The sequence below is a fragment of the Lepus europaeus genome, chromosome 17 (assembly GCF_033115175.1).
Source record: "Lepus europaeus isolate LE1 chromosome 17, mLepTim1.pri, whole genome shotgun sequence".
Taxonomy (NCBI): Eukaryota; Metazoa; Chordata; class Mammalia; order Lagomorpha; family Leporidae; genus Lepus; species Lepus europaeus.
In genome coordinates, this window is record NC_084843.1 from 63,235,107 (window position 1) to 63,248,442 (window position 13,336).

The 13,336-nt window shown below is 47.0% G+C and overlaps 1 protein-coding gene across 2 annotated transcripts in view; it reads left to right on the top strand.

Annotated features, from left to right (window-relative positions):
- Window positions 1-13,292, top strand: part of VCL (vinculin) — a 130,450-nt gene extending 117,158 nt beyond the window's left edge. The window contains exons 15-22 of one of the 2 annotated variants that reach the window (XM_062214999.1): window positions 316-424; window positions 1,545-1,847; window positions 3,351-3,475; window positions 4,675-4,860; window positions 7,547-7,750; window positions 9,654-9,857; window positions 10,221-10,325; window positions 12,718-13,292. In XM_062214999.1, coding sequence (XP_062070983.1) covers window positions 316-424; window positions 1,545-1,847; window positions 3,351-3,475; window positions 4,675-4,860; window positions 7,547-7,750; window positions 9,654-9,857; window positions 10,221-10,325; window positions 12,718-12,864 — 1,383 coding nt within the window. In that variant the 3' untranslated portion in view covers window positions 12,865-13,292. The remainder of the gene's footprint in view (window positions 1-315; window positions 425-1,544; window positions 1,848-3,350; window positions 3,476-4,674; window positions 4,861-7,546; window positions 7,751-9,653; window positions 9,858-10,220; window positions 10,326-12,717) is intronic. The other variant, XM_062214998.1, reaches the window with a different exon arrangement.
- Window positions 13,293-13,336: the final 44 nt, after the last annotated feature.

Below are 13,336 nucleotides of genomic sequence, written 5' to 3' on the forward strand. Positions count from 1 at the left end.
TTCTTTGTTAAGGGTGCCTCTTAGATGGAAGAGTTAACATCCAAGGTGACATATATGTCAGCTTTGTACCTGTTCTTCTGAAGTCTCGTGTGAACATACATTCACTTTGTCACTTTTTTACCTTCTTAAAATCAAACCTTTGAGTGGAGGCCCCATTCTGAGAAGCTGTAAGAGAAACCTAATGTGTTGTCTGACAAAGGCGGTTTTAGGTTTTCTGGTGCCATCTGGAGGTAAAGAGGGGGAAGTGTCTCTGAAGGTTGTATTTTGAGTGTGAGCGGGTACTCTGGTTTTTAAAGGTTGCTTTGTCGTTGTCAGGTTGTCTCAGCGGCTCGCATCTTACTTAGGAATCCTGGAAACCAGGCAGCTTATGAACATTTTGAGACCATGAAGAACCAGTGGATTGACAATGTTGAAAAGATGACAGGTAGAGTGTTGTGTAAAGTGCTTGTTGTCTGATCCGTGAGGAATGAATCCTGAGAAACTTGAGCAGGACCGGTTAAGTTACTCAGCTGTAGTGGGGTAAAGGATCAGTCATGTGCCCAGCGGTGAACTTGGCCCTGATTAGGGCAGCCCAGCAGCCGCGGCTCCTCATTCAAGCTTTGCAGCTTTGTCGGAAGAGAGACTCTTTGAGCCTTTTATTTTAATGCTGCCTTCCCAGTGTGATGTTTATGGTTACAGTTCCTATCTTCTCTTTGAATAGTGTCTTTGCCCAGTCTGAGCCAGAGTTTGGTTTCAGAGGCTGGGAGTCGGTGTCTTTGGATACAGTAAGTCTCCCTGTCATTTTCAGTCAGTTCACATTTCAAGGAACCACAATAGCTACCATTTAATACAACTTGTCTCAGAGTTCCCTCCGACTTTATCAACCATGCTGTTTTTTAAAAAGGGAGAAACCAGCCACCAGCGAACCTGTGCCCGTTCGACTGAAGTGGCACCTCTGAATCTTCTTCATTCTCTGTGGAGGGAGGGATAGGCAAGAAGGGAAGAAGCGCGGAATGTAGGCTCTTCCCTGCCTGGGCAGGACCTGCTGTGACAGGGGCTATAGCAGCCAGAAATGAAAGTGGAGCTCCTGAGGAGTCTGAAGAGAGGTAACGGAAACAAGAGCCGGCGGTTAGGGTTCTTGGAGTTCTGCGCGTGGCTCACCTTGGGCACCACAAGCTGCCAACAAGCAACAGATGGCCGGGGAGTGAGACGAGAAGGGAGGAAATGTTATTAACAGATAACATGGTGGTGATATGGTGCCGGTGTCAGACGCAATCCTTGCTTACTCCTGATGCCATTGCATTGCCTGCTGGTTGTAGATGTGAGAAGCCCAGTGACCATGGTTGGTATAAATGCTGCAAGTCCGTTTGGCTTCTGGCTGTATCCTCACTGATTTTTTATACTGTGGTGTTCCCTGGAAGTTTTTGACTGCATAGAAAAAACTTGGAGCTGAAGGAGAAAATTCTGGGTGTTGCACTTTCTCGGGAGAAACTGGAGTGGACAACAGTGTTTTGGAGGCTCTGTTCTTGTAAAACAGAAACCGGATTCCATTTCTGTTCTAACAGGGCTGGTCGACGAAGCCATTGATACCAAATCTCTGTTGGATGCTTCCGAAGAAGCTATTAAAAAAGACCTGGATAAGTGTAAGGTAGCCATGGCCAACATTCAGCCTCAGATGCTGGTCGCGGGGGCAACCAGCATTGCTCGTCGGGCCAACCGAATCCTGCTGGTGGCTAAGAGAGAGGTGGAGAACTCTGAGGATCCCAAGTTCCGTGAGGCTGTGAAAGCCGCCTCTGACGAACTGAGCAAAACTATCTCCCCAATGGTGATGGACGCAAAGGCTGTGGCTGGAAACATTTCTGACCCTGGTAAGCAACAACGCATGGTGTGGTTCACCCCAGCTAGGTTAACTCAGGGAAGATGGTGAGAGAATATGTACCCTACAGCCACCAAATACAAGGCCTGTGCACAAAAACTATAGATGCCTAGTCTGGAGTCCCTGCAGTATTGATGGGCTTGTTGTCAGCTAGTGTCTTCTGGATCGTCTTCTCTTTGCTTCTTTAATGTTGTCTGGCTAAATAGCTCCTGGCCCTCTTCAGTCTTTATTTTGGAATTTTCTAAAAAGGTGCATGGCAACCAATTTATCAACCATTTAGGTTATGTAACTGGCATAATGTCTCTTATGCTATTCTCCTCTGCTTTTTCTCTTTTCTTATTTGAGAGGCAGTCACACACACACACACACACACACAGATGGAGTGAGAAAGAGAGAGCACTCCCATATGCTAGTTAACCTCCCAAATGCACACCAGGACTGAGACTGGACTGGGCCAAAGCTGGGAGCTGGGAACTCAATCCAGTTTTCCCACGTGGGTGGCAGGAACCCAGTTTCTTAAGATATCACCATTGCCTCCCAGGGTCTGTATTAGCAAGAAGTTAGAGTCAGGAGCCACAGGTGGGCAGGTATGGAACCCATGTACTTTGATATGGGATGGGTGTCCTAACTGCTAGGCTAAAAACCTGCTTGTTTTGGGATTTCCTTTAAATGTGTTTTCTTTGTGAACTGTTTTCTATTTCCGTCCATTCTGGAAGGCTTAAGTTGACTTCTGGATCTGTTAGATCCTGCATCAAATTATCTGGATTTTCTTCAGCAGAAATTTGATCAATTTTTCCATACTCCTAGAGCAGATATTATTTGGGGCCACTCCTTTGATTGGAGTCATCTGAAATCCTTCTGGTTCCGAGCATCCAGTGTTTCTAGCCATTTCTATGAGTAGAATCCAGTCAGTCTGAAAGAGTGCTTGTCCTATTTACCCCTAACCCAAGCAGAATCTAATATCCTCAGTCTGCCATCACTAATGACAAGCTTAGTTTCCTAATTCAAGTTTCTGATGCCTTGATTAGATTCCTGAATTCCAGGCGCCTGGACTTGGCAGCCACAGCCCACTGTAAGGGTTAACATGCTGAATGGCGAGTAGAGCAAAGGAGCAGGGAGAAAGAGTACTGCAAGGGACTGTACATCCAGTCTGAAACTGGTATCTCCCAGGTGCTGAGTCAGGCACACTTCTCTCTTGACTACCTCATCATAAGAGAGGGGATGGGGGCCGCCTGAGCCCCAAATAGCCACACCCCAGAGTCTCCTGAATACTTGTTAAGCAGTGGAGCCAAGAAAGCACCTGAACACGACAGGAACAGTTGGTTTGTGACACTTCCTGCCCTCCGCAGGCCCTGCCTCCCTCCCCTCCAGTCACTCCCTGTGTTCACTGGCAGCTTCACGTGCAGCTTTTGTTAATGGAAACCAGTCCTGCTGCACAGACAGTACTTCAGGGCACCGAGCTGCTCAGCTGAAAAGGAGGGTGTCTTGTTTTTAGGGCTGCAAAAGAGCTTCCTGGACTCGGGATACCGGATCCTGGGAGCCGTGGCCAAGGTCAGAGAAGCCTTCCAACCTCAGGAGCCTGACTTCCCGCCTCCTCCACCAGATCTCGAACAGCTCCGTGTAAGTAAACTCAGAGGGATGGGGAGAACGGGGCCGCATGGTGTTGGCACGGGAGCGAGAGAAAGATAGCCTGTATTCTAGAGCCCTGGTCGTGAGGTGGCTTGGCTCAGCCTTTACTTGAAGCCTGGTGGGAGGTGGATACAGACTTTGTATCCTCAGTCTCGAGGTTTCATAACCCAGTGCTTATGCATGAGTCAGTCGGTGGCTGTGGCATTGGCTTGCTGTGATGGGCAGTGAGTGACTGGAGTGGAAGAGCTGGCTTTGGTAAGTGTGGATGTGTTGAGTGATTGGTGGTGAGTGTGGTAACAGAACCTGGACAGCTTGTGGGGAGGAGACTTGGAAGTGTCCCTAGCTGATAATGGCAAAACCGAAGTGGTGAGTCTCATCCAGGTTCTTGCCTTCACTTAGCTTGTATTATTTTTCTTTTTCTTTTCCCATGAGTTAGGAGGAAGTTATTTGCAGATACAAATCCTAGAAACAAAGTACTTATATTTGTTATATTTTGGTATTTATTCCAACTAACAGTATCAGAAATCCCTTGACTTTAGAAATAGCATATCAAGACAACCATTTGATTTACTTTCTTTGATTACTTTTCTCATACTTCGTATCAGTAGATGTTGTTTCTTAAGTTGGTAGAGGACCTAACTATGTCTTCTGCACGTAGCCGAGCAACAGTGCTTCCCTAGCAGCCGGCACTTCCTTTCATTCTTTCCATCTGGGCTGGTGGTGGGTGGCAGGGCAGGGGAGAGGCTCCTGGGGAATGTGATCAACAGATTGATGGCATGTAGAATGAGGATCCTGGAGGCCATTTGGCTTAGTTTCCCTTCGTTGACAGATGAGGAACCTGAGCCTAGGTTACTTGCCTTAGCAGCTGCCCTTTGATGGAACTAGAACCAGAACCCAAACTTGTATCTTGTGTGGGGATCTTTTTTGGGACCCAGTCCTGGATCCTGGTAGCGCTGTGTGTGCCTCCCTGGGCTAAGAGCAAAGCAGTAGCTGCTAGCTTTTGTGGAGAAAAAAATAATGCTGCTGTTGAGCTCGAAGCAGGTGGTTCTTGTTGGTTCAGTGTGGGTGGTCTCAGATGGAGTGAATGTGGGTGGCTTTTCTAGGGATGCTTTCCAGAGGAAGAATTCTCAGGAAGGGGGTTAGAATAGTTCCTACAGCTTTTCTTACAACCCACTTTCTCTCCTCCTTAGCTAACAGATGAGCTTGCTCCTCCTAAACCCCCTCTGCCTGAGGGTGAGGTCCCCCCGCCCAGGCCCCCACCGCCAGAGGAGAAGGATGAAGAGTTCCCTGAGCAGAAAGCCGGGGAGGTGATTAACCAGCCAATGATGATGGCTGCCAGGCAGCTCCATGATGAAGCTCGCAAATGGTCCAGCAAGGTAAGTAACGCAGCCTTTCTTGTTGAGAAGGGTGTTTTGTCAGAAAGGATGAATGAGGAAGCAGGCACACAGCTAGGAAGAGGAATCGATCTGGGGACCCCCTCTCTTTGGTTCCTCTTCTTACCTGTGGTCTAGTGAGTTGTTCCTGGTGCTTGATGCTTTCTTCTTCTAGCAGCAAAAGTGGAAGCTCAGATGCCTATGGTTTGAGAAGACGGGTTCTTTTGTCCACTGGAATGTCACCTGCTATGACCTTGGACATGTGGAATTCTTCAGTAATTGCTTATCTTTCTTGGATTGCTGAATGCTTTTAGATGTTCCATTGCTCATTATCAGAGCTCCAGATCTGAAACTGCCTTCCGTGGCCTCTGCTACTGCTAGATGAAATGTTTGCATTTTCCTCCTCCTTTTTTGTTAGAAGCAGGTAGATTGCTGTCTTGGAAGCCGTGTGCTTGGTCATTCCTCAGAATCGTCCTACCTCTCAACTCAAGAGAGCTCCAGGCCACCTTCAGGTCTGCAAGTGTCAATATTAATGTGGTTATTGAAAACCTGGATGCAGCAGTAGTCATGCCCCATGAATAAGTTTTGCCTATTTTTCCCCTCAGTGGTAGCTTCTCTAGATGACAACAGAGTATTATTGCTAACTTACAATGAAATGCAGTTTCAGGTCTCTGCTGTTTCTAATGTGACCTTGGCTCTTTATTTCCATCATCTGTTTGCCATTATTCTTTTCACATCCTCAGTGCTTTCAAACTCCTGTATTGAATGTACTTCCCAAGGGACTTCCTGCACCTGCAGCCGACCTTGGATTTTTCTCAGGCCTGGAAATTGACCTTGGTTTTTAACTTTGTTTTTCTGAACTGTTAGCTGTGAGCTCAGATTCTAAGAAAGAATACAGACCTTACTGGTGTTAGACTTGGCCTGTGGAATTATTTCGAATGGCAGCTTTCCAACTCTGGATCCATGTAGCAGAGTCCTATTGCATGTGGGAGTGGGCGAGGGTGACAGTGAAGGTTGGTTTTACTCGAAGATTTTAAAGGAAATTTAAATTGTATTGCAGTAGATCCATATATAGAATATGCATAAATTATAAAGATAAGACTCAGAAGGAGCAGACAGCCTTGACCTACCTATTTGCTCTTCTCTGTTATTTGTGGCAAGAAGTCCTGAGGTCTTCTGTGGTTTGGAGCATTAGGGGTTTGCGACCTTTGAGCTTTGTGAACTCATGAACTGCTTGAGCTGTGTTTGTGTTACAGCAGTGGTAGGGGTGGTGGAGAATATGTTTGTCTACCTGTCAGTCTGTCTGTCCCTGAGACTTTGGAACTCTGAAACATAGCAGCAGTAAGTTGGCTTCTCCTCTAAGAAATGGGGATGAATATTGGATGAGACAGAGCTTAGGCAAAAGAATTTAGATGGTACCCAAACATCTTGTTGACCCTGAGTCCTTCTTTTTCACCCTTCAGAGACAGGCTTTCTGTGAAGGATAAGGGTTTCAGGAGCGATAGCAAGTTCCAATAAAACCTCATTCAAACTCCTACTTTCCCTTTGGTCACAAATATTTAATGTAAAGAATCTGTGTTTGTCATTCTCCATCTAAATTGTCTTCATTAGGGCAATTTGCTTTCCACCCTAGCCTGTTTTCAGCATCCAATAGCTCTGTCTTCTTGTGCTCTTATAACATCTAACTGTGGTGCTGAATTCATGTGCCTCTCCCTAAGGTTCCCGTGGCAACCATGTTAGGCTCCTCTGAGGGCTTCTCTGAGCTTAGCCTCAGACAGTTGCCAAGTCCATGTGTTATCCTGTCTGTGAACTGGGTATGTCAGATTTGAGGGTGAGTGAGACTCTCTTTTGTAACAGAAGAGAGACTTAGGTTGTATCCAAGGAGAATCTTTCTGAGTTGCTATATGTAATAAGAGATTGTGGAAGCTCTGACTCTGCGGAGGGAGAGAGAGCTGGTCTGGCATGTGGGTCTCCCCGCCCCGCCCCGCCCCAACACACACACACAGGAGGTAAGAGGCTGGGCCAGGGTTTACTTGTGACTACTCCAGCTGGGTGATCGTCGGGCACCTGATGCAGCCTCTTCACCCGCCGTTGTGCTTGTTTTCCTGCCTCTTTCCGCGTTTGGTATTTGGCTCCTCCAGCACATATTTTTAAATTCTGGGACTTTTAACTGCTGAAGGAAGTAATCTTTCTGGCAGCTGCAGAGTTGACCCAACTCTGTATCCCAGAAAGATGTAGAGCAGCGACCCTGCAATCCACATGATCCAGCATGGTGTTCACATTGTTCTAGTCAGAGCAACTTACATGAGGCTGCAATCTTTTGCCCTCTCAGGTCCTTTTAATGATGTACTATTGTGTGGTTTGGCTCCTAAAAAATGTCCTGGTGTAAGAATTACTCTTGTCAAGTTTCACTTTGGTAGGAAGTTTATTAAAAAAGATGCTACTTGCTTTCTTGGTATAAATACTTTTCTGTAAACCCTTGCGGCCGGCTGAGTTCCTTTTGTTTACTTATCACAGGGTGACTTGGGTTGAGAGTTGTCCCCTTTATGGACCTTGGCTCATCTGGCTCCTGGAGAATATGCCCTCCCTAGGCAAGCTTTGGTTACTAAACCAGCTGAAGCTGTTTCCCAAATCCTCCTGCTCTTACTAACACTATCCCTGTTTCTCGTCCTTCCCGCCATCGACAAAGCCGGGTATCCGAGCCGCTGAGGTGGGTATTGGTGGTGTAGCCGAGGCAGACGCGGCTGATGCTGTTGGGTTCCCTGTCCCCTCTGACATGGAAGACGATTACGAACCTGAGCTGCTGTTAATGCCATCCAATCAGCCGGTCAACCAGCCCATTCTGGCCGCGGCTCAGTCCTTGCATCGGGAAGCTACCAAGTGGTCTAGTAAGGTACTGCTCAGCACCCCCAGTTGGGGGCTGCTCCAAATGCATCCGGCCATGTGCAGCCTTGACACATTGCATCACTCCTGATCTGTGCGGGTCCTGTGAGTCTGAGCAGGGCGGGCATCTGTCTGTCTGCACCTTGTTGTTAGGACTGTCCTCACCAGTTTGACAGGTCTGCTAATGCCAGATTGTTTGGGGGAAAGACAGTAGGGGTACTTTTTGAATGGATTCCTTAGTGACATTGTAGCCATTGTTGAAACTTTAAATCCCTTGGGAATCCTTGGATTATCTCAATGACTTTAAGGCTGGTAACCATTGTCAATCATTAAAGGTCACCTGGCCTGATCGTTGAGCTTTGCCTGCTCCCTGAAGCCCTCTCACTGATGGCTCAGGCAGAGTTGATCAGGGTGAGAGGTAGCTTTAGATGACAAGGTCTCTGGAGAGAACTGCTTGTTGCCCTGCACTTGGCTGTATGGCAGATGCTGGCCTTGATGGGAGCCCACAGGGAAAGGGGCTTCACCTACTGCTTGTCGGAGTATGTCAGTGGGAGGAGGCAGGAATGGGACACAGAAAGCACTCAAGGCTGCAGGACAGGCCTTGGGGGCTGAAGCAAAGCTAGCCTGGGCAGTAGGAGGTGGGGATAATCACATTACTCCCTTTAAAAGTGGCATGTTTGCAAGAAAGGCTTTGAGGAATGATGGGTAATAACTAACTGGCACTCTGCTGTCTTCTAACCGGGGTCATGAAATCCTGGAATGATCCCAGGACTGCACTGAAAGAAGTGGACCCAGCGGGCCTTATCTAACACACCCCTCATCTCCTGACTCACTTTTGTACCTGTGTTCTCTTGGGCCTCAATTACTGCTTGAGCTGTTACACACCCTTGGTGTGAATGGCGAGCCACTTCATGGTACCCATGGAGGTGTCTCAGAGTGCCCTGCAGTGGCATGGTTTATGTATGCCTCACTGCATTGGGTAGAAGTTGATAAGCATGAGGGGAAAAATGAGTAGGGTCTGGCCTCTTGCATATTTTGGACTTTTTCTGGTTCTCTTAAGTTTGACATTTTTTCATTTCTATTATGACCCATGAGGGTTTTAGTGAGCCCAAATGCCAAATCTCAGATAAACTGCCATTCGTTAGAGTGGGGGTTCTAAAGAATGACTTTAATTTTTCTGATTTCTCCCTTGGCATCCTGTTGCCAGAAGTTCCTTTAATTGGAGGCCTCACTAAGCTGAAGGGACTGAAGAACTGATTCTTGATCTTCCTTGTGAGAAATTCAGGTGACATTCTTTTATGCTGAGAAGATACACAGGAGGCATTAGCGGAGGGCTGGAGCAGTTTAGATCAGAAAAAAACTTTTTTTTTTCTCTCAGGCTGAGACTGGTTCCTTGGAATTTCACATTCCGGTTAAGCAGTGAGGCCTGAGCTGCTATTTGCAACAAGAGTGCAGATGAAAAGGATGATTTCAGCATCCAGAAAGGCTCCTCTCTATTTTTCCCCTCTTGCCAGCTCTACTGCTTCCCTCCCTGTAAAAATGAAAATGGCTGCTTAACCAACCCCTTGGCCCGGTGTCCATGTTATTGACATGATTAACCCAGGGATGCTAAGTGCTTGTTCAGTGCCGTGCCCGGGACACCCATGTTGCCCTTTCAGACTAACACCCAGGTCTTTCTTTGTTCCAGTCGGAAGTCTGTGTCTGTCCTCTCACTGTTTGCCGAGGCAGTGCCCTGGCTCACTCTGCTGTTTCTCCAGTGCTCTCCGTATCACTCACGGACCGTCCCTCTATTCCCTTCTTACCCTTCCAGGGCGCTGCTAGACTGGCAGGCTCCCTCTTCTGTTTTTCCACTTCCTTCCTTGGTTTGGCCAGAGCGTGGGCAGACCTCATGCTGTATCTCTGCTTTTCTCTAGGGCAATGACATCATTGCAGCAGCCAAACGCATGGCTCTGCTGATGGCCGAGATGTCTCGGCTTGTGAGAGGAGGCAGTGGTACCAAGCGGGCACTCATTCAGTGTGCCAAGGACATCGCCAAGGCCTCGGATGAGGTGACTCGGTTGGCCAAGGAGGTTGCCAAGCAGTGCACAGATAAGCGGATTAGAACCAACCTCTTACAGGTACTTGGGAAAAGAAAAGAGGCTGTGTGTGTGTAGAAGGTGTGGGAGGAAGAAAAGCAGGAGAGAAAACTGCGTGAACAGTGGTGGAAAGAAATGGCAGAAAGGGGAAGTACACTTGTGTATTTGGGGGACAGACTCAGGAACATTTATATCCTAATCAAATGAAAAGAATTTGAATGCTCCCTTTTTTGGATAAAGGGGACCGTACTAACCTGAGGGATAAAAACAAGTGATTTTTGCTGCTCATTTACTAAGTGGCTTCTGCATGCCAGCCTTTGAGAATCCAGAGGATGGATGGCTTGCTCTTAAGGAGGTTCAGGTAAGCCCAACATGGAAATATTCCAAATGAAACTTTCTTTTTAGGTGTGTGAACGAATCCCAACTATAAGTACCCAGCTCAAAATCCTGTCCACAGTGAAGGCTACCATGCTGGGCCGGACTAACATCAGTGACGAGGAGTCAGAGCAGGTGCGTGTCTGCTGCTTTTGGTTTCTTGCCAGCAGTGTCTTTGCCTTTTTGCAGCAATTTCACTCAGCTTTGGGAAAATTTCACCTCTGAACCACGTATTCAGGACACGGGATGGACTCAGGCTCACGCTCTAGGGGTGACACTCTGTGCTGCAGAGACGCATTGGGAATTTGGAATTGGAAAAGAAGTTCATGTGTAACTTTTTTCATTTTACAGATGGGAAACTGGGGGAGGTTAGGTGGGGAGGTTAGGTGTCTCAAGTGACAGTAAGGGCTCTGCTCAGTTCTCTTCCCCTCGGGGTAGGTTCGGGCCTCTGTCCTCGCTGTTGTTTTGGCTGGAGAGTGGTTAGTGCCACAAGGATGAACAGTAGCTGCTTTTCAGGTGCATGATGTGACCGGGCCTGTGCTGAGACTGAAATGAAAGCTCCAAGCATGTGCTTCTCTTACATTTTTTTTTAGTTGGGAGGTTCTCTTGAGTGATGCTTCTTCCATATACTTTGACAAGCACTTTAAGTTTCTCCTCTCCTGCTCCTCCCTAGAATTGAGGCTGAGGTCTTTCAGAAAACACTCACTTGAGCATCCCTTCCTTTCCTTACTTCCTCTCTAACAGGCCCTACTCAGAGCCAGATTCTTAAGGCCACCTTAGTGTAGGTAGCACATTTGCTGCTAGACTGCCCAGGCAGGGTTCATCCAGCATACACAGGGCATATTCGAGGTGTTACAGGGCTTAAAAGAATAAGAGACACCATCCCTTTCTTTAAAGAACTCTGAAGTAGTTTGGGACTCCAACTGTTTCTGATCTAGGGACACTGTAGAGGAAAAAAGAGGCTACTCTTGGTTCTACTGTTGCTGTTTCACTACCATAGTCCAACGCAAGTTTGGGCATGAGGCTCTTTCCCCATGGTATGATCTTTATTGCTCAAAGGTAGAAAAAAATGGGGAAGGAAGAATCAGACTCAGAGATTTGGTCATGATCACATAGTTAATTAATTAACCAACAGAAATGTATTTTAGGTATGTTCACTATGTTCCATTAAATAATCCAGTAGAGAAAAGGAAGAGATTGGGGCCTGTGCTGTGCTGCAGTGGATCAAGCCACCGCCTGCAGTGCCAGCATCCATATGGGCTTCAGTTCATGTCCTGGCTGCTCCACTTCTGACCTGGCTCCCTGCTAATGTGCCTGGTAAAGCAGCAGAGGGTGGCCCAAGTGCTTGGGCTCCTGCCACGTACTTGAGAGATCCGATGAAGCTCTTGGCTCCTGGATTTGACTGGGCCCAGGCTTGGCCATTGTGGCCATTTGGGGAGTAAACCACAGGATGGAAGACCTCTCTCTCATTCTCTAACTCTGCCTTTCAAATAACAAAAATATTAAAGAAAAAAAAAAAGTTGGCAGTGTGGTAGAATGGAACACTCACATGACTGTGAGTCCCAGGCCCCAAGTCCTCATCCTGACTACTGTGGGAGTGAGGCTGGGAAGTCTCCGAGCCTCCCTGGGCCCCAAGTCCTTTTGTTGGCCAAGTAAAAAGATCAACTGGTTGGAAGTGGTAGCCCATATGAACAATCTGAAATTACAGGCACACACGTCATGTGTGTGGACATTTTTTTTCTGGAGAGAATCCATAGGTTTCATTAATTCCTGAAAAGATCTACAATTCAAAAACAGTTAAGAACTCCTGGGACTAAGTTCCTTGATTTTGAAGTTTGTTGACTTTCTATGCTGGATACCAATGTGATCCCAGCCCTGTAAGTTTGTGTTTGGAAGATAAACTTACTAAGATTTTCCTGGATATATGAGGTATCTGTTTTCTTGACTGTTCATTTGTTTCTTTTCCCACTTATTAATACTTATGAAATACCTGTTATAAACACTGGGTGTAACAGTGAACAGAACTGACAAAAATCTGCCCTATGAAACTTGCAGTTTAGAGACAGATAAACAAAAGTAACCAAACAATTTAGGTAAAATACAGTTCATCAGTTAGTGGTGATAGGTTCTATGGAGAGAAATGAATTGGAAGATGAGGAAAACGAGGATCTGGGAAGGTAGTTTGTGGTGTAAAATAATCCAAGCAGGGGAGATCTCACCAAGTTAACAATTGAGCACAGATCTGAAGGAGGTGAGGGCGTAGCCATGGGATAACTGGGAGGGATAACCAGAGTTCTGAGGGAAAAACATGTTTGAAGACCAAGAAAGTATATGGTGCAGGCTTTTGGAAGGCACAGTACACAATCAGTGATGGTCCAGTTTTGGGTTCTTTTTGGTGACACAAAAAAGTAAGGGGGATGCCGGGCTCATGTGCGATTAACTGCAGTCTGCTCCAGGCTTAACCCTCATTTGGAGGCAGGGCCGAATCAGGGGGCAGAAATAACAGAGAGCTCCTCTTGCCTTGCAGGCCACAGAGATGCTGGTGCACAATGCTCAGAACCTCATGCAGTCTGTGAAGGAGACTGTGCGAGAAGCAGAAGCTGCTTCAATCAAAATTCGAACAGATGCTGGATTTACACTGCGCTGGGTTAGAAAGACTCCCTGGTACCAGTAGGCACCTAACTGGACACGCTTGGCACAGAAACACCTACTAAATAGAAGGAAAATGATCAAGGCCCAGGAGCCACCCATAGTTGCTGGGGCTTGAATGCCACAACCTGGCCTGACATCAGAAAGGAATGGAGGCCTCTTCATATTAGAAACCATTTAAACTCTTTTGTCATGGACACTTTGAGATGTGTCTCCATATAAAGCCTGTATTCTCAAAACACAGTTATATTCATGCACACTCTATCCCAGTAGGCATGGGTTTCTAGCCCATGGACTTCACCTAAGCTCAGAATCCAAGTGAACACTAGCCAGACACCTCTTCTGCCCTTATTCTTTAGGGGACATTTCCCTTTCTGTTTGCATTTTACTGGTCCTCATCCTCCCACCAGGCTTCCAAGACCCAGAGCCCAGGCAATTCAGTTAAGAAGGAAATCACTGTGCCTCAAAAAATGGCTTTGGGCTTTCCGTGTTGCTGC